This window comes from Mangifera indica, chromosome 14 (genome assembly GCF_011075055.1).
Source record: "Mangifera indica cultivar Alphonso chromosome 14, CATAS_Mindica_2.1, whole genome shotgun sequence".
In the NCBI taxonomy this organism is placed as follows: domain Eukaryota; kingdom Viridiplantae; phylum Streptophyta; class Magnoliopsida; order Sapindales; family Anacardiaceae; genus Mangifera; species Mangifera indica.
Window position 1 is genome coordinate 1,162,613 of NC_058150.1, and position 24,980 is coordinate 1,187,592.

The 24,980-nt window shown below is 32.7% G+C and overlaps 3 protein-coding genes across 3 annotated transcripts; all 3 read right to left on the reverse strand.

Annotated features, from left to right (window-relative positions):
- Nucleotides 1-3,375: 3,375 nt before the first annotated feature.
- Nucleotides 3,376-7,453, reverse strand: LOC123195857 (protein SAR DEFICIENT 1-like). Its single transcript, XM_044609718.1, has 7 exons — nt 7,313-7,453; nt 7,150-7,225; nt 6,378-6,927; nt 4,622-4,782; nt 4,311-4,505; nt 4,128-4,224; nt 3,376-3,875 (listed from the first exon to the last, which is right to left on the reverse strand). Exons 1-7 carry the CDS (start codon nt 7,399-7,401, stop codon nt 3,640-3,642), a joined length of 1,404 nt encoding a protein of 467 aa, XP_044465653.1. The 5' UTR covers nt 7,402-7,453; the 3' UTR covers nt 3,376-3,639.
- A 1,715-nt stretch (nt 7,454-9,168) lies between these two features.
- On the reverse strand, nt 9,169-11,160 carry LOC123197043 (glycosyltransferase BC10-like). The gene is made up of 2 exons (XM_044611225.1): nt 10,613-11,160; nt 9,169-9,891 (listed from the first exon to the last, which is right to left on the reverse strand). The coding sequence occupies exons 1-2, from the start codon at nt 11,120-11,122 to the stop codon at nt 9,229-9,231; spliced, it is 1,173 nt and encodes a 390-aa protein (XP_044467160.1). The 5' UTR covers nt 11,123-11,160; the 3' UTR covers nt 9,169-9,228.
- Nucleotides 11,161-12,771: 1,611 nt separating this feature from the next.
- LOC123196520 (AP-3 complex subunit delta-like) lies at nt 12,772-16,076 on the reverse strand. Its single transcript, XM_044610585.1, has one exon. It carries the CDS (start codon nt 15,908-15,910, stop codon nt 13,007-13,009), a length of 2,904 nt encoding a protein of 967 aa, XP_044466520.1. The 5' UTR covers nt 15,911-16,076; the 3' UTR covers nt 12,772-13,006.
- Between the last annotated feature and the right edge of the window lie 8,904 nt (nt 16,077-24,980).

A 24,980-nucleotide genomic window follows, 5' to 3' on the forward strand; every position in this document is an offset into this window, starting at 1 on the left:
AGTTTATTGATATTGTTCATTGACCCGAGAAATAACGAGCTCGAACTGGGCCATGTATAATGCTCAAACTTGAGCGAGATTCTCATTTGTTCAAGCTTCAAAGTCATGTAGATATGGAAAGATATGGTTTCATGCGTTAATGTTGAATTTGTGAGAAAATACTACTAAGTGTATCATGTGGTAACCGGTAGGAAAGCTTCAAAGGAGGAGAAGAAATTAAATTTAAAGTCATGGAGGAAATTTTACGGGGCTTTATCAGACATTTGTTAAACAAATAGGAAGCGGCTGCTTCTTCTTCTCTCATAGACTTTGATTTTTTTTCCCATTATCACAATCACAGGTAATCATCTACTCTCTACTTTTGGCTTTATTATATGACTCTTTTGGATTCTCAGGAGACCCAACTGTGAATTAATTTAATTCACAATCAAATTAATTAATTCTGTAAAAAAATATAACTTCTAGGACAACTTTATGTCTACGGTGATTTGCCGGCCGGTCCTTCTATTGCCTAGTTAAGAAAGCAAAATTGGTGCTGATGAGTTGCTTGATTCTTAATTTCCTATTACCAACTACGTATATACATCCAGTAATTTATCTCTTTTGTTAATCGATTCATGTCCTAGTCTTGTTATTAAGGTTTTCGAAACATCTAGGATGAACATCGGACAACGAGTTAGCAAATCTCATACTCGAACTCTATGTAGTTTATAAAGAAGAATGCTTTCTTGCTATATAATTTCATCAAAGGAGGACACAATTGAATTTTATGAGAGAACACCTTCATAACAGTCATCTAACAAGATGTTAATTTATCTTATTAATAAAATTATAGTAGGTATAAAAAAAAGTCTTGCATATAAGTAGAAGAAAAAGAGACAGGGAAGAAGAAAAACTTGCATATAACATATCTTGTACATATGTATTCTAATCATTAGACTAAACCAACGAAGAAATATTGTGTCTCATATTCTTGTTTACTCATTTCAATTTATCCTCTCATATAATTATAAAATATTTATTCAAATCTTCTCAAATTTTAATCATTATTATCGTAACATATTTTATACGAAACTCTAAATTTTATTCATCATTACTAATGAGAAATCGCACCGTTAATAAAATTTTTTAGAAACAAATTTATTTATCTCTCTTTCAAATGTGTGCCAATAGAATTGTATCAATTTGTCACTTTGTTCACACGGCCTTGGAAGAGAGGGCATTTATATTTACCATGAGTTCCTTAAGCATCAAGTTTTGCCATTCTGTTCATGAAGGAGACCTCTGTTTTATTTTCCATGGATTATGTCAGTGGTGTGGATGTGTAATCAAAGTATCTTGGCAGCCAAGTTTGTATACTTTTTGGGTATTAGCACATATGATATACAAATACAATATGATACAAATGAAAAATAATACATATCTTAAAATATATTAAAAATGGATATGATATAATTCATGTTATATGATATAATATATATTATCGATATATCATTACATATTTTTTAATAAATGGTAACTTAATAGAGTTGTATATATGAAATTCTAAAATTAAAAAAAATCAGTGAATTCATTTTGAAAAGGCCAAAAGACTTGTTTTCACCCAAGGTATTGTGAAATCTCATACTCTAATCCTTTAACTTTTAAAAATTAAAATACCCACCCATGATTCAATTTATGTTAAAAATTTAAGTTAGAGTTATGGGTAAAATTGTTATTTATTAAAAAATTAAAAAAATTAAAGTTTTATCATATTTTCCTCTTCAGGTTTAAAAATCTCACATTTCAATCCCACCTAAAGTTTAAAAAGTTACTTTTTCACCCCTAGGTTTTTTTTCTTCTTCTCCCCTGACGACAATCTCCTCCCCGACCGTTGGTCGACTTCCCACCATCTTCAAGGCCGATCTTCTCTTTTCGGTGACCGATCTTCCGTCTTCAGTGACCAATCTAATCGGATGTTGTCTGGAGATGTCGATCTTGAGATGTAATTTTCATTGGCCAAGGCAGCTAACTGAAGAAAACGGTCAAACAAAGACATATGTGGTTCCTCTCAAGTTGATCGGACGATTCTGGGATGGCCGATTTTGATTGTCTTTATCTGATTGAAATCGGCCACCGAAAAGAGAAGATCAACCAACCTTGAAGATGGTGGGAAGCCAGCCGACCTCGAAGATAGTCGGAAGTCGGTCGATAGCCAAAGAGGAGATTGTCGTCGGAGGAGGAGGAAAAAAAATCTAGGGGTGAAAGGGTCACTTTTCAAACTTTGGGTAGAAAAAATTGTTAGATTTTTAAATCTAGAAAAAAAAAATGTGATAAAATTTTAATTTTTTTATAAAAAATGATTGAATCTCTAACCTTAATTGAGATTTTTAATAAAAATTAATTTATGAGTAGGTATTTAGATTTTTAAAAATTGAAATGTAAGAGTTTGAAATTTCATTATACCTTGAATGGGAACAAGTTTTTTGGCCTTCAAGATACAGAAAATGACCCTAACATGTACAAATAATTAAATTACCATATTACCCTTATTATACTCTCTCTCCTTTTCTTTCTTCTCCTTCACCATTTGTTGCTCTTTTTCTTCTCCTTCCCCGTTTCTCCACCGTCAGAAAAATGCCTTTTGAACTATCTTGGGCCATTCTCTATCTCACAGTTCATATCGGTTAAAAACCCTTATCGATTGACCTCATTATTTGGACTGGACCGGCTCTCAAGTCTTGGTTGAACCGATCAAACATTTAAAATCATTGCCTCAATTGGTGGGAAAGCCGATTTCTCCTGGCATTTTCTAAATCAGTTAAATATAATAAAGTCGCAATCTAACTGAGTCCACTAAAAAATATTGTTTCTTAGAACAATATCATGTCTCGGTTGCCTTGGGCTTTCATTTATTAAATACTCCAAATAAGAAAGGAAGAAGACAGAATTGACTTGTTGACTTGGACTTTCCAGGATCCTATGGAAATTTTATTTGGTTAAAGTCAAACTGAATAAGACATTAAATATAAAATACATTTATATATTAGGAAATATTGGATATGTCATCTATGGGTATTACCATGAATTTAAATACTAATAATAGTACTTTTTTAATTTAAAATTATTTAATTATATATTAATATTTAAATTGATATTTATTATATCAACATTTATAATTATTTAAATCATAAATGTTTCATATTACAAAAATTTTAATTCAGCCCATTAGATCTAACGGGCTGAGTATGAAGCTAAAGGCCTAAAAATTATCTTAATTTAGCCTATAACAAGAGTTTGACCAAAAGTATTGCTAATAAATAAAGGTAGATCTAAATTGAGTTAGGTTGGAATAAGGGTTAGTTTTAAACCTAATTTAAATTCAAAAAAGTTTGCTTGAAATCAAACTTGGTTCGCTGGACTGGTGAATAATGATGGCATAGAAGAAGAACACTGTCCCAATTCTTTTTCAGCAATCCATCTGCCTTCACATTCTTTTACCATATGTACACAAATGCAATACAACAGGCAGGAAAAACATGAAAAGAGACACTGAAAAAATTAGAGGGCGACAGGGGCCGGGGACTTGTCTTCTATCTATTCCCCACTTACATACACAACCAAATCTTTCACCAAATTTCCAGACAAATTTTGACATCATCAATTCCCATTGATGAAGGACCTCGAGGTAGGTGTCAAATCCCCATCTGACGATGACTCAGAGATGGCAAATCCAATAGCTGGATATGCAGTTTGAATCTGCCAGTCATTGCAATCAGGATGTGAATGGCTCGGCGGGTACCCGAGCTCGAAAGCTTTGTCAGCTGTGTAAACATTTTGTTCCACAGATTTCACCATGGCCATATTACTATTAGGATATTGCTCCACAACTTCACCTGTGAATTTTCAAGTAATATGTCAAGAAGGAACAAAATTATGTGCATTATTCAATTGCACGTGTAACATCCAATAGGCTGACCACGTTCATTATAGTTTTACCTCAGGGTTTTGTAACTCAAAATTTATCTTAGCATCTCAAGTAATATGAGATATGCATATAAACTTAATATCTTTTCCGTATTTTATCGATATAAGATTCATTTAAAAATGTTATGAAATGTATACATCCATTTAATATGTAAGAGTACCCAGTGTTAGAAGGGCTGGCTCATTCAAACTTCCTTCAACCTCTTCCAGTTTTTGCCAATTTAGATAAGCTTCGCACACCAAACTTTCTATATAGGCCTGCAAAATGCGCCCAGATGACATTTTTATAACGTTTTCCATATAAACAAGAGAAGACAGTCTGTGTTGCAGTAGAAATTACTCACCCTATTAAGGCTTGACAGTTCGCGAGTAGGATATATCTGGCCATTAATCTCAGCCTTAACAACTTGACAAATCGGATTCAAGATGATGGTGCAATTGTTTCCACGATAAATACGAAGCTTGTTGCCCATAACACAGGTTCTTGCATGCTTTGATGTCACTTCCCACATTTTCTCAGACATTCCGGCTCCTAAAATCTGATGAAATTTCAGAAAGATTTAAATCAGTTAGTTGTGATCAATGATAAGGCTGTAATGGAATCAATGAGATAAAATTTTGAGCTTTGAATGTGGAAATTTATATATATTTTTACCCTTCGGAGCTTTTGTGGAGCTACAACGGATTCTTTCAGGAAATCTTGCACCGATTTAATGCCTGCAGAAGCGAGCTTCTTATGAAAAGCTCCGTCTTTCCCGATTTTCTCAAGACGCCACACTTCATCTTGCAACATTGGTGGATGATGCTTCTTGTACACTTCATATTGCAAAAATGAATACACAAAATAAAAATTAGTAGGAAAAAATTAAAAAAAAACAATGATAATAGTACCGTAAATAAGATTATCAAATCATTTGAATTTAGTTCGAACCTATAATGATTAATTTAAACTATTTTTAGGTTAATTGAATATGTTATCTAAAGTCATCAATGAAATAAATAATATCATCAACCAAATAAATAATCAATCGAAAAAGATTCAAACTAAGTTAAATTATCAAACTAGACATTCAATTCAAATTCAATTTAAATTAAGTTAAACACTAAACCCAATTAAACTAGTTCAATTCAAATATAACCATAATTTATTATTGGCTGGTCAATATGTGCGAGATCGTGACCAAAAAAAAAAAATTGGACTCATTAATCCATTGACCCAAGACCAGATGGACAGCCGGCCGGATGTGAAAGAGATGAGGCCAATATTAGCAGAAGCCTAGGGACCCATATGGCTAGTCAAATTGTATAAAGTTGAACAAAACTTTTAGCCAAAGTTTGATTTTGAAAGCGAAATGAAGGATTAATCTGTTCGATTAAACGTGAAACTTGGGTGACCACCACACGGCAAAAGCGATGTTCATGGAATTATTTATTGGGATATTCAAACCAACCCCTTTTAACTTTAGATTTGTAGGTCAAAATCTTTTCAAAAATAGTTGGATATGAAATTAATTTTTTGTGCCCACAAAAAATTTATCTTTGAAAATAAAAGATTATGATATAAAGTCAGCAATAACAATTAACCAGTTTCAAATAACATAAAATAAATAAACAAAAAGGTAACTATCTTATGTCAAGAATGTACGAGTAATACTATATATATTAAATATAGGTATAAAAATTATTATAAACAATAATATGTTATTATATAATTATATATAAGTTTATTAATCTGATTTATTAAACCGAACTCAAATTATTCAAATCTAAGCATGCAATCTCCTAAAGGTTCGAAAACCTAGTAAATGCACTCCTACTTACAATGGATTTTTGGACTCTATTGGGCATTGAGCTTGAACAGAATTAATGGACAACTTTTCCATAACCATCGAAGGCTTGAATTTTGTTTGGTTGAAATTAATTTTTTCATACCAAACAACTAGGACTTGAATTTGTCTAACCTAATTGATATGTCTAACTGTACATTAATTTATCTCTAATTCATCATATAATCATTACAAGTATGACTTTTCTCATAATGATCACATTAAATAATAAATTTGTGTAGTGTTTATCATTTTTCTAATGGTGTTATGAAGCAAAAGTGGTTAGGTTTTGACTGAATGAGTATGATTGAAAGGACACAAAACTAGACCGGCAGATCTCTTCTCACCAACCAGTTTAACTATTTTTAAGATTACAATTTGTAATATAAAATTATGTGACAGGTCAAGATGCAAGTACACAAGAACATGTTCTACTTTGGTAAGAATTTATGTCCCAGTTCATTAATTTAATTATTAATTATCATATAATTAACACCCAATAATCAAACTTTATCCTAATTAATCTTCCAATCATATTACGCAAGTACGAGATTGAATTTAGAAAGGAAATATAAAAAAACTCACATTCTCCACGGTGATCTTTCACAACAAATGCTTCAGTAATGGCTTCGCGGATTCTGATTCCCTGACAATTTCCGGCAACAACTTTGACGCCAATTCTGAACTTCCGGCTCCGAATCCAGCTTGAGTTGTCGGTGAATTCAATATCTCCGATCGGTGCAAACCCGTCTCGCATGGTGATATTACTCATTTCTCCGGTGAGCAAAGGCCGCTTGCCGGTTCTCTCCTTCACTATCTTGTTTTCAAACTCCTCACTGCTCCAGTTTTCGCCCTCTCCCGGAGAGAAATCGCCGTCGACAACGACGATTTCTATTTTAATCGGCTGAGCGAGATTGGCCGATATCATGTGGCCGCCTCTGTTGTCGACGAGGACGACCTGAAGTGGGTTGTTTTCGACGTCCGTGATCTTGCTGCCGGTGAATATCGGCAGAGAGAGCTTCTTGCTGAAGATCAGCTTCAGGCTTGACGGCTCAAGAGCTTGAATACGCAACGAAGGCGACCGAGATAAAGAACGTAAACTTTGCTTTACACCTCGCTCTACTTCTTCATTCACCTGATAATCATCATCAACAGGAATATAATTATTCATCAATGAAGATTATTTACACATAATCATACAAATATATGTACATAAAATGATGAATATTCAAGTCGTTGCATGAGCTTGAATATTCAACATCTTCTAAACCTGATCCAGTTTTGAGTATAAATCAGATGCTTGACTCATCAAAATACTCAATTGGATATTCAAAACTGAATCTCCGTTCCGACGTACCACTTTTCTCAGCATCGGCTCTATAGCAGAAAAGAAATTCTGAATCGAATTCACCATAACCACTTCTCCAATTACACTGTCCATAGAAAAGAACACCAATTAATAAACCTCAATTAAAAACCAGAAAAAGAAAGAGTCTCATGCAAAGTTTTTGAACACATACGAAGCAAAAGAAGGTCTGGTTCTGGTTTTTTTCTCCGGTGGTTGATCCTGGTCGGACCCAGGTTCGTTAAAAAACCGTTTAGCTGCCATTAGAGAGAGAGAGAGAGAGAGAGAGAGAGAGAGAGAGAACTGTAGGGGACTTGCAGTAAGGATTAGAGATATGAAAGCGAAGATTTAAAGGCAAGACAAAATATTGAAAACTTATCAGAAAAATAATATAAAAGAGAAGGTTCAAGGAATGATGAGAGAAGGATCTTGGCAACTTACTAAGTGACCTAGGCCTGTGATGTATGGATTTGGACGTCAACATTACACCAGAAAGTCAACCGTCGGGAATTGACGATCATGATCTGGGTGATGGTCAGTGGAAAGTATGCAGATCAGACGGTTGGAGAGGATGGTGATGCGTGATGAGATGTATCTGAATGGAAAATTTTGGATCGATGTAGCGTGGGTAATTTGGTCTCATGCCTTGTTTCTGGGAAGGATCGTTGGGGGCGCCGATGAAATTTTGGGTCACATCCTTGTTAGGTAATTTTTTTGAAGGCCCAAAACTTTTACTTAATTTTAACAAGATCTGATTGTTTATGAAAGGCCAAAAGACTATATTGTCCCTAACTCTGAAGTTTCAAAAAGCCAGATTTTTGTCCGTCACACACTTCGGATTAAGTTGAGTGAAAGGGTAAAAAAGTTATTTTTCATAGACTTTCCATTTTACATTTCCTTTTTAGTAGAACATATGTTTGAAAATGAACTATAATTTTTGAAAATTCTAAGCATGTTAATAAGATTATTAAGTGAAAAGGTGAACTCAAATCATAAATCTGAGTCATAAACTAACTAAATTTTAAACTTTGAATTTTAAATCAAATCGAATTTAAATTATCATTAACTTTAACTTAATAAACTTGAATTAAACTATTTTATTCAAACCAAAATCTAACTAGGGGTGTTCGAGCTTAGGTTAATTTTATTAACCCCTAGACATCATTGAATGGCCAATTCAAGCAATCAAGCTCAATCTCAAGTTATTTATTCATGGATTCAAACAAACTCTAATTGACATTTACTCGAGTTCAACTTTATTAAAATTCACATTTTAACTTAAAAAAGCATGCTAAACCTTACACTGGCTGTCCAATTTTAAATATGATTCTAATCACCCAAGAAAAAATGCTATATTAGAATATCTTTTGAATTAGTCTATGAAAAAAGGTATAAAGATTGGGACTTTTGAAGAAATTATCTCCTTTGTCTGGGCTTGACTTGAACAACAAAAGTAGAAAGTGGTGATAAATAAAAAGAGCCATCTTAATTTTCTGAGTGATTACTAGAAAACACTTTCTGGGAAACTTTGGCAAGGTTTCCCCGCAGTGTACACCACTCTTACTCTGTTGTTTCGAGCCACACGTTATTTTCAAAAGACTGCTTGACTGGAATGCCATTGGGGACTTTTTGTTTCTTTGTAATTTTGGTTTTATATGATAATAAGACTTTTTTTTATGTTCCTAAAGGTGAATATGTATGCCCAATTTAAGTTAGATTCTCATAGTAAGTCTATGAAAGTAATATTCTATAAATATCATCATATTCGGAAGTAAAAATAGAACTACTTTTAGATAAGATATGTCCAATCTCACTATGAACTAGTGATAAATCCGATTGAATTGACTTAAGATTGAATTAAGTAAATTGTGTTAAGTTGCAGTTTAACATTGAAGAACATCGATTTAGGCAAATATGGTTTTTAATGCCCTTTGCAATTAAAGATAAAGAAAAAAACTGGATGGAACATAAAAAAATATCTTTTTTTTTTAAGTTTGAGAATGAAAAAGTGCCGTTCAGGCAAAAAAATGATGGGAAATAATTGTTCTCTCATTAGATTTATTATCACAATTAATTAGTTAAACCAATCTATTACATTGATGTTAGAGATTGATTGAAATAGAACAACATTGGCACCATTTGTAACAAAGGTTGCAAAGTATTTGGCAAAAATTTTCTAGCAAACATAAAACATACTGAAGTGTTGATGCCATTGTAAGTACAAGAATGGCTACCAAACCTTATTTGATTCAAAAATTCATCCGAAACATCTTGTCTCCCGAATCTTCCAGGATGAGGACCTCTCTTCGACCAATCAACCCAAGTAATACTTCTATTTAAATTTTCCTTAGGCTTCAAAATATTCACAAGTGTAGGAATATAATGTTCATCCACATAACATGGTGCGGTGCAATGCTGTCGAAAAATAGGGTAATATTTGGTATCTGAGATGACTTCAATGGCAAGTTTTCGATTGAGTTCAAACCATTGGGAGCCTTTGCGCCATTGAGAAATGGAGATGATGGGGAGCATTTGAGGATTGTATCGACCACGACTCTCTTTGCTAGGAGTAACGTCGGAGTCGATGTAGCTTTCGTTAGTGTTGATGAGGTAGTTGTAGGTTGTTGTGAAGTTGAACAAAGGAATGCAAGATTCTGATAGCAATACAAATCTTTGGTTGGTGAAATCAAGAAGTGCATTAGCTAGAAGACGCCTTGTTGCATCCATCATTGTTGCCTTTCCCCATTCCACCGGCTGCAAATAATAAATTCAGGAAATAGGAAAAAACAAATTCACATATAGCATCATATTAAACAAGCTAGAGAGTGTAAACAATCATACTAAAATCACAATAAATAGTAAAAAAGGAGAACACTTGATTTTTCTCTTTTTAAGTCAAATGTTACGTCAATTTATTTCAATATCTTTTCACTATTCTTTGTATGAGCTTAGGGGTGTTCCCTCTTGCCCTCATTTGTTCACCAAGTAACAAAATTCCGTCCTCAAATTATGCAACTAGATCTTGTGTGCATGCTGTCTTATAGACAAAATGGTTATAGATATATGTATGTTCACATCTATGACTAACTATTGTGGTATTACAAACAATTAATGTTTTGAGGCCAATTAATGATATTAGATAGATTAATGATATCAATATGATATAACCAAAATTTACATGGGATGTAATTATGCTGACATTAAAATAACAATTGAATTGACTAAATCTGTGATTGATCCGCAAAACTTACATAATTACCTAATTCATCCCAAAACAAATTTATTACTTATTTTTAGTCAAACTATCTGATCTAGTTTGGGTTTTAAAACACTACTCACAACCAAAGTATAGGTTTTAATTTTGTTATTATGGTACAAGTAAGACACACATAGGATCATCTTGTATATCATATTTATATGTATATATATCCATGAATGATAAGATAAATAAAAAAATTTGGGAAGAAAAACTCACCTTGCTAGGAATTCTTCTTCCATAAAAAACAGAATTTATGGGCACTGAATCATTATATGAAGGATGAGAGTGAACATAAATTGAGTAAAGCCCTTCACTTCCCCCAAAGAACTTCTCCCACAATGGAGCCAAAGGTAAAGGCCCCTTTGTCAAGAACATGAAGGCAACTTTAGGGACATGATAATGCCGAAATTCTTCAATCCTCGGCACAAACGATGCCCTCCGAAACAATTCTTCATCATCCTCATCCATATCGCGTATGACTAATGACTTATTATCGCTCGATTCGCAACTATTGCAACAAGTTACAGAAGGAGCCCGGGAGGACAGCGAAAGAGATAGGAAAGTAGGCTGTAAATAGAAGGAGAAGGTTTGGGAAAATGTGCAAAGAGTGATTCCGAGGGACAGACCTGTAACAAACAGCAGAAAATGAGATAAATAGGTTAATTGGGTATGAAATTTGGGAAGCTTGGGACAGGAAATTGAAGAAGGTCGATGTTCATTGCCCATTGCTGACTTCTAATGGAGAGAATAACGAAAGTAAGAGATGTAAAGTGCATGTGCAGGGTGAAGACTTTAGCTAGCTACTTGAGTAAATTAATGGTGGGTAGAAAAGTTGGAAGAAATATTGAAGCGAAAGTTAAGATTGCATGCACGTGTTTTGGTCAACATCGATCTTGGATATTGAAAAGTTGTATGCTATATATATATATATATATATATATGGTATTTTATTTTTAGTTAATAATTACTTAAAGATATGATAATATATAAATTTATTTATATATTAATATTTACTGTTTAATATCTTATTAAAACCTACAAAAATGAGATTAAGATATTTTATTGTTAAAGGTCTAGATATAAAATTAAGATGTAAAATGTTAATCTCTAAATGATAGAAAAATTTCCAAATTAATGAGCGAGGTTGAAGAAAAGTAAAAGACGTAATCCACATTATTAATGAAATAATATATAAATATTTAAACTGGTTGGGGTTTGGCTGAGACAACTTGGTGGGTTAGGGAAGGAAGCAATTGAAAAGCTGACAGGTACTTTTATTTAATAAATAAATAGATAAATATATATATATATTTATTTATTTATTTTTCTTTATGTTGTATTTTTGCTTAAATAAAAATTTGAAAGTTGGATTTATCCAGAGTTGTTCAAGTTTAAATTTCAGTTTCGATGAATTGAATCAAATTTGAGTTCGAATAAAATCAAAGCCAAGTAAAAAATTTGACTAGTTTTCACAAACAAATTTAGTGCAAGATAATTCAAATATTTGACATAGTTCAAGATAAAGAAATTGAGTTGGAATCTTGATTTTACAAATCAGTTTGAATTCAAACCTCAACTCTTTATTTGGCTCATTGATCTTACGTAGATCTTGAATTGATCTTTCAAGTTTGACCTAGACCAAATCTAATTTGATCTCATTGTAAGAATCTAAATTTAGGCCATAAGCTCCGAGGAATTGGACTCATCCGATCAATTAAATCGCTTCAATCTCTTTCCAATAGCAGTGTCTGATAAATTTATGATGCAATTCATTCAGGAGGTTAAGTGGAAGTACAAGAGATTCATCAAATACTGACATTTATGATAGTTTTCTCATGGAAAAGGTCATTTTCCAGAAGTAAGATACAAGCAATAGAGAAAAGCAAGCTAGATCTAGGGGTGAATTCAAACCAAGCTAAAGCCAAACAAGGATAAGCTCACGCTCAACTTAATCCAAGAACAGCCAGCTTGAACTGGTAAACAGTAACTCTGGAGAAGGTGAATAATACCCAAGAGAAGGAAAAGATTCACCGAAGAAGAAAAATCATTTGAGAAAAAGAAAAAAGATTATCGACGAGACGGTTCTAACACCAGTGTTAAACATGAGCCAGGCTCGAGCTTGACAAGCTAAAACTAGCTCAAGTTCGACTCATTCAAACTAAATAGTGAGCCAAACCCAAAAAGGCTCCGCTCGAATCCACCCCTAGCTAGACTCAAGCAAAAACTCATTGCTGACAAAAACTCATTCACCAAACTATCATAGAGATACCGGAGAATAAAAATTTGTTTCATCATCATCAAAGAGAGGGTATTAAGTACACAGACTTTTGGGGGGTCATACCCATCTTAGAAGCAGTTTAGAAGGCAAATCAATCTCAAGTACAGAAAATTTTTACTTCATAAAATGAAAGTCACAAAGTATAAGACGTCAAACCAATCCCAGAGGTAAAACTTCAAGACAATCACAATCCCCAACCAAGAAGTGAAAAAAAAAATGTATAAATCTACAGCAAAACTGACCTTGAAAATCAGAGGTGTTAGAATACAGGGGACAACATTGACCAAGTTCTCTGCAGCAGTCACTGGAAAAATAGATCCAAAAATATAATGCTACAAAAGAAAATCAGGAACCACTGCTGTTTGTGTAACCACATTTAAGGGCTCATCAGCTTTTTGTCCAGCTTTATGCCTGCTATGGCTATGATTACTCTTCTTCTTTTCTTTCTGAACGTTATCTTCATTTTCCTCAACATTCTTCCCAGAACCTTTGTGTCTTCTCTCTTTACCATGACTACGGTGTTTGCTTCTTCTTGAGCTAGTATTGCTCTGACCACGCATCTCCTCAGCACCAATATTCTCTGATTCTAGAGGAAGATTAGTATATTTCTCCTTTCCTTTTCTCCTACTAGATGGCTTATCAGACTGGTTACTTAGTGATGAAACAGGTACAGGTTCATTAGCTAAAAATACATCCCGCACTGCACCAGAAAGTGTATCACCCTTCAGCTCAGCCTTCTTGGCTGCTATGGATATCTCATCTCCATCTAGTTTTAGCACCACTGGCCTAGGCTTTGCATGGGTTGACTTTTTCTTTGGGGCCAATGACTGCTCTGTGAGCTTTAGTAGATCATCAGCATTGTTATTGAGTTTATCCTGTGACATTGGGTCGTTGGCAGGAGGATAATCATTTGATACAGTCTCAGTCTTTTCTGAAGGAAGATAATATAAGCCATGCCGCTTACGGTGTTCCGCAAGCAGAGCAGTGGACTCATTTGATGGTTCTGGCTCATCTTTGCTCCGGATGTAAGATGGGGAAACACCAACTAGTTCCCCATATTGAGCACTGCCAAGAGAAAATGCACTTGACAAAGGTGATTGCACATCACCACAGATGATTTCCAAGTCAGCAAGATTTTCATTAAGCGTTAAGCCCTCTGGTACAAGAACCCTTGACTGAGCAGTAGATGAGACCAGGTCAAGCTCCTCAAAAAAGGCATCATGCATCAACTTCACGACACTGGAAGCTACAGTTTCTTCCCTTGCCAAAATCCCTTCTCCTTGGCCAATAGGATTAATAACTTCTTGCTTTATCAAATCAATTAGACCAAGTACATTCCTTGCTCTCTCTTGTATTTCTACATCATGGTTTACAGAGAGTGGCCCCAGGGCCAGTTCAACTAAATTTAACAGGTTAACAATAGATACTTGGGTGAAACTGTCATTGGCTAGAGAAGCAGAAGTGGCTGGACCATTTTCAATAGGAAAATCTTTAAATGGTTTATTTAAATCCCTTGGATCAAATTCTTCATCTTCTTCATAATGGGCAGGAGATTCTGATGTTGCTAAATCTGAACTTTCAGGACACTTCCTTACAGAGATTGTTTCTGAAATTCCTGCTGACAGATTCTCAGGATATGAGGAAGTTTTATTTCCCTTGCTTAAGAGATAAGAGTGTAAACAAAAGATTAATACTTTAAATGCAGACTGAACATACACTGCCCTTATAGAGGGCTGCAAGAGAGTAGTACGAGGTTGTAATAGTGCCTCCATAAGCTCAAATGGATTCCTAGAGAACTCAACATACTCACCCGACAACCAAGCAGCAGCTGATAATATTTGATGTAAGAAAGGATTACCAAGTAATGCAGGATCAATCAGAAGATCACGACTGACACTAACAAGCTCAGGTCTAACATCCTTGACCCTCATACCAATATCAATTAGCTGATTCTCAATTTCTTCCCCCTTTTTGCAATGTGGGATTCTAGCCATTTCCCCGAGAAGTGACGCATACCAATCAAAGTCAACAATTACCTCGTACAGATTTCTTGAACAAGTAGACAAAATTGAACCAAGAATCTTGTTACAAAATTCAGGGTCAGACTTAAGCGCATAATTAACTAAGACCCTTGTTATTTCAACCACATTGTCCTCAAACACCATTGCCATCAGAAGACGCAAAGACTCAAGCTTTATATTAAAATCCCCATCACTCAAAGACTTCACCACAAAATCCTTGTTCTCTAACACTGCCCACACGTGTTTCGGTGCAATAATTGAAAGTGCCTGCAATCCGAGAAACTTCAAATTTGGATCGTCATCAACCAAAAATTCCCGAACCTTAGCAACCGCAAGCTTCACCGCAGATTCATACTCATTCAAACTACTCACCACAGTCCTAACACACTCAAACAGCAAAGACTTGGCACCAGTCCTCCTCATATGTTCACATATTGGCTCAACAACCCTCTTCGCCAACCTAGGCTCTAATTGCACCAACCTAGCAAATATCTTCACCACCTTAATCAACAACCAATTATTCTTTGAATCAACTAGAATCTTATAAAACTCAGGTGCCAACGGTAAATAAGATCTGGGGTCTTTCGAACTAAGCTCACAAAACACTCCAATAACAGCAGACACAATAACCGGATCGGAACTCTCTAAATTCTCAACTAAACGCTTAAAACAAACTCTAACCGCATCTGGGTATTTCTCAAAAATCCTCAAAACAACCGCAATAGCTTTCTTCTTAACAAAAGCTTTACTACTAGACAACAAAGTAAAAACTTCAGGAGTTAAATCTCTACAAAGATCAATATTCCCAATTCTGGATAAACATTCAAGAGCTAAACTCACTTCGTACTGATTATGACTATTCAGATCTTTACGTAATTGGTTGGTAATCAAAAGCATTACCGGGGTGTTCTCGTGAAACGATTGAGTGACGGCGTTGTACCCAATTCTCTTGTGGAGGAATTGCGGGGACGACATGACTTCAATGGCTTGAAAGGAAGCGAACGACATGTCGGTTCCATGGAGAGAGTTGAGGTACGAGAGTTTCTGAAGGGCGGTGGATTTGGTAAGAAGGTCGGTTGATTTGATCTCGCGACGAATCTCCTCGAGGGCTTTGGAGATGAATACGGATTCCTTCACTTGGTGCTGGCGGAAGCCCTTGATTAAGTCATCGAGATTGCGCTGGAAAAGGGTGTCCATGATCGAAGTAGAAGCCATTTTAGAGAAGAGTCCTCTGTTATGGATTGAAGAATTACATAGAAATGATTATGGCAATGAAGAGATTTGTTTGGTTTGTTTTGTTTTTGTTTTTAAGCAAAACGCATGTTTGTTTATGAAGATTGAAGAGGACGAATAATCCGAGGGCGAGCTTGCTGATTGAAAGATGACAATGGATTAAAATTGTAGAAGCAACAACAACATATGACAGGTCCAACTACAAACGACAGCCCAAAATTGTTGAAGGAATACTCTGCGAAATTATTGGATCATGGGCCAGACCCAAATGCATTAGAGAAGGTAGGCGTGGGTTCAAGCCAGACAAAGCTCAAACAAAGGGTAACTCAATTGCAATTTAAATCTAGAACGGTTAATTTGAATTTAAACTTAAGCTGCCTCAAATGATGAACAATGACACCGCAAAGAAGAACAGCCACTAGAGAAGAAAAATAGAATGACAGATTTTATTCCATAGTCCTAGAGCCCATTGGACTAGGCCCTTATGTTAGTCTGAAATAGGCACAAATACCATTGGAGATATCTTCTCCAAAACCAAACCACTACCATGGTTGTGGTGGTTAAACTAATTATAGAATGTATTAGGGTTGGATTTGTTTCAAGTAGAGCCTAAGCAAGGCTCAAGTTGAGATCAGCTTGAATTCAAAAAAGTCAGTTTAATATTATTTCTAGATTGACGAGTTGAGACTAGAACTAAATTCTATAATAAGTTAACTTTGTATTTGATTTGAACTAACTTAAATTTGAATGTTTGAATTAAGTCAAACTAGATTTATTTATAAAAACAAATCTAATTTTTAACATGAACTTGGTTTATTCAATTTGAGCTCAAACAATTTGGATTAAATCTAGTCCTAGTATACATGTTCCCTCTAAGAGGTAATGTGAGGGGAGTAAATCATTATTTCTTACTCAAGGTTTGGAAAATCACTTGTTTTCATTATTGAATTTTTAAACCACAAACATCCACCTAAAACACAACTCTTTAAAAAATATATATAGTTGAGATCGTATTAGAGAGGTGTAATCCAACAAAATTATACTTATTTAGTGTGATTTTCACTAGAATGACATCTTTTTGGAGCAACTTCAACTATCAAATATAGACAGATTATCATACAATCAAGAGTAATATAATAATGTTTCAAAAGTTAAATAATTTTAGGGTAATATAGTTATTTACCTTTCTAACACTATATCAAAGGTTTTTGAGTGAAATTTATAGTCTAGAATTTTATCAAAGGTAAAAATTTGTGGTATTGTCAAAAGCTGGAAGAGAAATAGATAGGAATTTATTTTAATGTTAGCTCTATAGCTCTTTAAGAAATGACCTGGTGTGGCCAAATTCTTGTCTGTCAAATTTTTGACTTCTGGTTTCAGCAAATGAAGAAGCATCTAGTCCTCTTCTTTATACAAGAAAGAAGTCCATGAACAGTCAGTAAAGTGTAATCTATATGAAGGGATAATATTTGAAGGATGATGCTTTGAGAAGTATAATATCAGCAGGAGCAACAAACTAAGGTTTAAATTTGACTTGCTTTATGAGAAAAAAAAAATCAAACTGGGCTCATTTCATCCGAACCCAATTTGGAATTTGAGCCATTGGAATGAAATCTAACCTTAGTTGAGAGAGATAATAGGAAAGTAAATGCTAGACAATCTTAAAATTAAAATGTGGCCAAAGGACTTATCCCACCCAAAGGTTGTTGTTTTTTCAAGTTTTCACTCTTTAACTTTGAAAACTCTTTATCCACCCATGTGTTGTTGAAATTAACCAAATCAGTTGGCTTTAAAATTTTATATTATTTTTTTTCTAAACCTTAAAAATTAACAATTTTTCTTCTAACTTAAGTTTTAAAAAATCATATTCCTCTTTTTAGGGTTTATACTTTAATATTTGGCCACTCCCTCCTGACAATTCATTTTCTTGTGACAGTCCCTCTTCCTTCAATAGTCTTCCTCAACGTCTCTTCTCCCTCCAACAGTCATGCGACGCTTGTTTGGGAAGACAATTTGTCTATTTAGACAAGCGTCACACATTCATTGGAGAGAGAAGAGACGATGAAAGAGATCATCGAAGGAAGAGAAACCATTGGAAGGGAGAGACTGTTGGCGATGACATTGAAGGGAGTGGCTGAATATTAAAGTATAAACCCTAGGATGGGAAATACGATTTTTTAAAATTTAACTTAAGAAGAAAATGATTAGTTTTAAGATTTATAAGAAAAAAATAGATAAAATTTTAATTTATTTTTAATATTATAAGTAAAATAATAGTTTTTCTTTAAAATTAATTAACTGAATAACCTATAAATAAGTAAAAGAACTTATAAATGAGTAAAAAGATTTTTCAACATTAAAGGATTAGAACTTATAAAAACAATAATCTTTGGGTGATGATAAGTTCATTGGCCTTAAAATGTCGCTTTGTGAGTGTTATGGAGTCTGACGCTAATGTTTCCAAAAACCAAGAAGTGCGGCAGTTGCAACATCTTCTCCCTTCTACTTTTGTCTTGTCAACAACAAAGAGATTATCACTTCTGCAAGAGGAGACAAATACAAGTCATAACCTAAGATAAGAAATATTGTTGTTTGTCTGGTGGATTTCATTTTGTTCAAATAAGTAAAAAGGATGATGTGGGTCATGAATCCCATGACATATTTGAATGGTGAATCAGAAACCTATACCAAATGCCTGTAAAAAAAAAAAAAAAAAAGAAGAGAAGATCGGGTTGAACTTGAATCCTTTTGTGTAAAAAGCTAAATTTATAATAATAGGATTATTCTCTTCACAGTAAAAAAATTTCAGCATTCAACCTCTTTCTCAAGAAGGTAATTGATTAATTTTAATTTATTTTAAATAGGTGGCCAGTGTTCTCAGTCCATGAATATAAGCTTTTCACTGCATGCTCTGCGTTATATATAGAAGGGGAAGAAGAAGGCCAGCGCACGCTTATACCATTGCAATTTAAAGTTGCTTAAAGTATATGCATCCATGGATATGCCCTATTGGAGGTGGGTTTATTTGGGCAGTCCTTAGTTTTTTGCTTTAATCAAGGTTTGGTATTGTGGAGTCCCGAGCCACATAGATCCTAGCTGAGTCATACTCAAATAAAGATTATCTCGAATTTTGTTTGAATTTGAAACAATAAATTTGACTTTGAGTCAGATCTAATGATAAACAATAATATTGAAAAAAAGTTAATTTAAGAAAAATAAAAAAAATGGTTAAAGAATAAGAGGTCTTATGCGACGATGACAGTTAGTCGTCAAACTTGAGCTGAACTAGAGTTTCAATTCAAATTTGACTTGTTTAAGATTAATATAGCTTCGAAACTAAACCAATTAAGTTCAATTTCACCCCTAGTTGAGTTTTAAGAATTTAATTTTGTATAATTTAGAAGGTTTTAAATTTTATACGGGGAAATTGTCACTTCATTCAATAAACTATTTTCAAAAGGATGTGGATCAAGGTAATGAAATACAAACTTCAATATTTATAATGAAGATAGTACTTATATGTCTATATTGAGATTTATATCAACAAGAAATGCATTAAACTATCATGGAATTTAATATATAAATATGAAGAGATATGAGAGAAAAAAAGACAATCAATTTTTAATATGATTCGATCAAAAATTCCAAAAACTTATATCCATGTTAGTGATAGTGTACAATACAAAAATTGATAATCAAGCGCTTGAGGTGGCTCTCTCCTTAGTCATTTGGGTGGAGGCTAAAGTTATAGATATAATTATTTTGTGAAGTATTGAAGTATATAACTTGATAAGTATCAACGTGATTACGATATAATAAAAAAAAGATTGTATTTTAATTATGATTGTTTGAACAATATGAAGTGATTCTACGATATTAAAAAACTATTATTTAAGGTTGGATAAATTACGAAAGTCGTGATATGTATGAATTCATGTTTTCTATTTATACCTTTCAGATGAGATCGAATCTGAGTCTTCTTCTTGAGCTACGCTTCCGCTAATGTTTATCACTAAATCAAATATCACATCCACAAGATTGAGGAAAGAGGAGTTATGATGGCATAAAAGTATATAATCTACCAAAGAGGAAAGTAATTTCCTTTGTTTTGTCCTTATATGGATTGTGTGAATGAACAATTTAATGTAAATTGAAATTTATGCTTTCAAAAAAGTAGTGATAAAGAGCAACAAGACGTGGTCCTTCTAAGTATACACTAAGTGGTAGTGAAATCCAATTCCCGAAGAAAGAAAGATCAAAGTTTCCCCAAAAAAAGTGACTTTCTTCTTGCTAATGGCAATGGCTGGTGTGATCCTAATTGGATCTGCCAAAGCCTCGGCTTTATCTGTATTTCCAGTGGCAGACTGACCTTGATGCTTGATTATTCACCATCTTTTTTGAATCTTACTTTGGCATATTTGAGGCGTCAGTATCACAACTCTCTTTCTTAAAAGCATCCTCCAACAATCAAATTATATGCAATTTATTTTTTTAAATACATAATTAAGAATATAAATATTATATTATTATTTGATAAGATAACTTTAAATTAATATATGAAATAATATCTAATAATATTGACATATTATTTATATATCTAATTATATATTTAAATATGTATATATAATATTATTCATTCTTTGATTTGAATTCAAATAAAGCATCCAATCAATATCCCATTTCCAAATGTTTAAAATTAAAGATGCTTCAATCTAGCACATTATTGCACCAGTGTTATGTCAAATCTTAAATACTTAATAAAAGAATACAAATATTTATGTGAAAGCCAATGAAAAAAATGATAATGGAAAAATTTTTATCATAAATATAGAATATTATAAAATTAAAGAAAAGATTTTATTGTTCTCTTTGTTTGAGTTTTTACTCTTAACTTGCTTTATTGTGTGACACATTTATTCTCCTTTTAAATATATTTTAATACAATTTTCATATATACTAACTCTAACAGTTAGATATTTGACATGTGTATACAATAATAAGTTGTACTTTCAATGCAATATATCTCTCCAATTTATAGGTTGTGTTTGTTCTGTTTAACTAAACTAACAAACGGATAAAATTTTAATAATTATATTTATTTAAGTATATTAAAAAAGATTCGTACCATGAGAATGAAACCTCTGCATTTTTATATGAGATCAGTGATGAGCTAGGTTTAATCCCTTCACTACTGTTTACATGCTTGTTACTTGTACATAATATTAATTGCAATATTCATCGCATGTATTGTTGAGTTTATTGATATCTTTATATTAGTAGCAAACCCAACAATAGAGGGGAATAAAAAAAATCACTAAAAAATTATTTGAAAGTAAAAAGAATCATTATAGGGACAAATTTTGATATAATAATATTGGCAAACTTAATTATTTTCTATTTAAACTCAATTTATTTCAATCAGGGTACTGATTTGATATCGCTTTAATTTAAATCACGTCCACCCGTATTGAGTTGTATAAACCTTGAGTAATTTTAGCTCCTTTAAAATTCTTCTGAGTTTAGACTTTAGAATGAAGCTCAGTATAGGGTTCGTGTAATATCTTGTAGGATACGATAAGATCTTTACTAGTATGATTCTTCAACCTTTGTATATATCCAATTTAGCTGATAAACCAAGAGGAATCCTGAGTGATTTCGCGTCCGCTAGTGTAGTCGAATCAATCATAAGAAAATAAAGAAGAATCCCATCCCATCACAAAAATGGGAGAGGTCAGGCAGGCTGTGTCTTCTCGGAACTCCAGTTCACTAAAATTGGTTCCATTGGATTGACTGAGGCTTTGTCACCATCACATGCAATGCAGCCAGCCAAAGAAGACGATACTGGTTATTTTTTCAAACACCTCGATTCATGCGTGCGCCCGGTCAAACAAATTCACCCTCCAATTTTGCCTTGGCCACCCCTACCCCTAGCCCCTAGCCCCTAGGGCTACATTCCTTGACTGTGGTACCAGACTCCCTTCAGCTAAATTGCTTGATATAAAGCTGAATTAATCTACCGACTCGATATGAGTTGGCCGAGTCCATGTATGCTAGGATCTATTATAGAATTGAATGGGTATATCACTATATTTATTAATACAAAAATAATAAAATTATATACATAATAATAATATATTATGATATAATTAAATATTATTTTATATATAATTAAAATTATTTAATTATATAATAATATATTATTATTTATATATAAAATTATATATATTACTTAAATACATAATATTACCCATACAAAAATATTAATAAACATATGCTTGCTAATTTCATTCTTTTATATCGCGTAATGAAAAATTTAACACTAAATGCATGGGTTAAAAGGTCAATTTAATTATCTATTTCATCTTTAATTAAGCTAAAATCATTTTTATCACATAATTAATTAAGTGATATCATAAATAATTACCATTATTAGAGGTAAATTCGAGTTGATTCAACTCTAAATAAGTGTTGACTTGAGTTTAAGTTAAATTTAAAATGATCAATTTAAAATCAAGTTTGATTCGATAAATTAATCAATGATCATTGAACAATATCTCTAAAAAAAAAAACATTGTGAGAAAAAAAAATTAGAGAAGAACAAGAAAAATTTACGAGAAGACAAACTCCAATACATCAATGTTGGTAGGATAAGAGTTTTCAAGTTTAAACTAAAATTTTTTCACCCCGTAAGACTCATTAAAATATCATCCGCAACTTTGATATCAGTTAATTAATAACATTTATAAGTTGACCCAAAATGCAGTTTGCCATCAATTGTGTATTTATTATTACCAACAAAACAAGGCTTAGGCTTAAGCGAGTTTGAACCAGTCAATGATTTAGGTTCAAATATCTCAAGTAGAATTACCGCAAGATTCATTATAATATCGTCCGAAACTTCGAAATCAATTAATTAATAACATTTATAAGTTGACCCCATATGTAGTTTGCCATCATTTTTAAGTATTTATTATTACCTACAAAACAGGGGACCATGACTTATTCCAAGAAAATAAGATTATTGACTATTGTTAATTTTATTCAACAAACACCATTTATATATTATTGGATAAATAACTATTTTCTATCCAAGGTTTGTTACAAACCAAACTTTTCATTGATTAATTATTAAAAATTTAAAAATTTTATTAATTTGTTAAATTTTATTATTACTGTTAAAGATAAAATTGTTATTTAATAAAAATATTTAAAAAATTATAAATTTATTTATTTTTCCCCAAAAGTTTAAAAACTAACAATATTACACTACATAAGTTTGAAAAACTTATATTCAACAAACACCATTTATATATTATTGGATAAATAACTATTTTCTATCCAAGGTTTGTTACAAACCAAACTTTTCATTGATTAATTATTAAAAATTTAAAAATTTTATTAATTTGTTAAATTTTATTATTACTGTTAAAGATAAAATTGTTATTTAATAAAAATATTTAAAAAATTATAAATTTATTTATTTTTCCCCAAAAGTTTAAAAACTAACAATATTACACTACATAAGTTTGAAAAACTTATATTCCCCCCCCCCCCCTAAGGGTTTTTGCAGCAACTCTTGGCGGTTAAAGACGATAGTGATGTTCTTCCTCCCTTTTAACTTCTCTCTCTGTTACGATCTATTTTCAATCATTATCCGTCGTCATCTCCTCTCACCGATCAGTGTATGAAAAGATCGAGATCTGAGTCTCTTCATCACTTGATGAAAAGAAACCAAATCTCGGTTTATTTATTGTTCAACGAAGAGACTCAAATCTCAATTTCTTCGTGCGTTGACCTATAAAAGGAGAGAATGATCGATGATGATCAAAAATAGATCTCAACTAAGAGAGAAGCAGAGAGGGAGAGAGAACACCATTATTATCATCGTCTCGGGTTGCTAATAGTTGTTGCAAAAACTCCAAGAGAGAGAATGAAGTTTTTCAAGCTTTAGGTGGGGGATTTTGTTAGTTTTTAAACTTATGGTGGAAATATAATAAATTTTTAATTGTTAACGTATTTTTATTAAATAATAATTTTATTCCTAAAATTATTAATAAAATTTAATAAAATAATTAATATTTAAATTTTTGATAATTAGTATGTGAAAAATGGGTTTGCACTAAACCCTGGGCCTATGCTAATTTGAGATTTTTCAACTGAAAGTCCCTTATGTTTACCGGTTAAATTGCCAATTTCAAGGGCGAAAATCTTCTTATAATTAATTATTACTTAAAATATAAGATAGAGATGACTTGAACAACAATTAACAGGGAATGTGTTCTCCAAACGACAACGTGGGTAAAGGCTTGAGACAGCGCGGGTTAATCAAGTGCTACCTAATCCGCGCCACGCTCCACCCACATCACGTTACAGCCTTTATATTTTCCTGCCAATCCTATGTGGTCCACAACTATCAAAGTCCTAAAAATAATTATTAGAATAAAACTGCGTATTTAAATATTTATTTATATAAATTAATATAATAACTTATTAAGATATTATTATCTCGATTTATATAAATAAGTAAATAAATCACATTTATTTGTATATTTTTGTGTTTGAAAACATTTTAAAGTACTTAATTATGTTTTTTAATTGAAATAATCAAAATTTTTATTTTTATATCAAAATTATCAAATGTGCATTATATATTTAACGTGGTTCAAAATTAAATAATGATTTTTTATATCTAAATAAAAATAATAAAAATGTATTCAATTAAAAAAAAAAAAGATTAGCCTAAAGAAGGTAATTCGATCCACCAAACTGAATTTTTTACGTAATCTTTTTTAAAAAGGAAAAAAACCAATGTTTTCCCGGTTGAAACGGGGACGGAAATCAGGATGGGATCACAAACCATCACTTTTCTTTCCTTTATTATCCGTTCCTTAAGGTGGTCTCACGATCCCCAGACAAGGTGAACCGGCACTGCTCATAACTTTTTTGGCTATTCGATCACGTGCCATTCTATTTCCTCACGTGACACCTCTTTCTACCACGTCATCATCCTCCGTGGCTATTCCACTCCATCTGGCACCAAGTCAACTATATA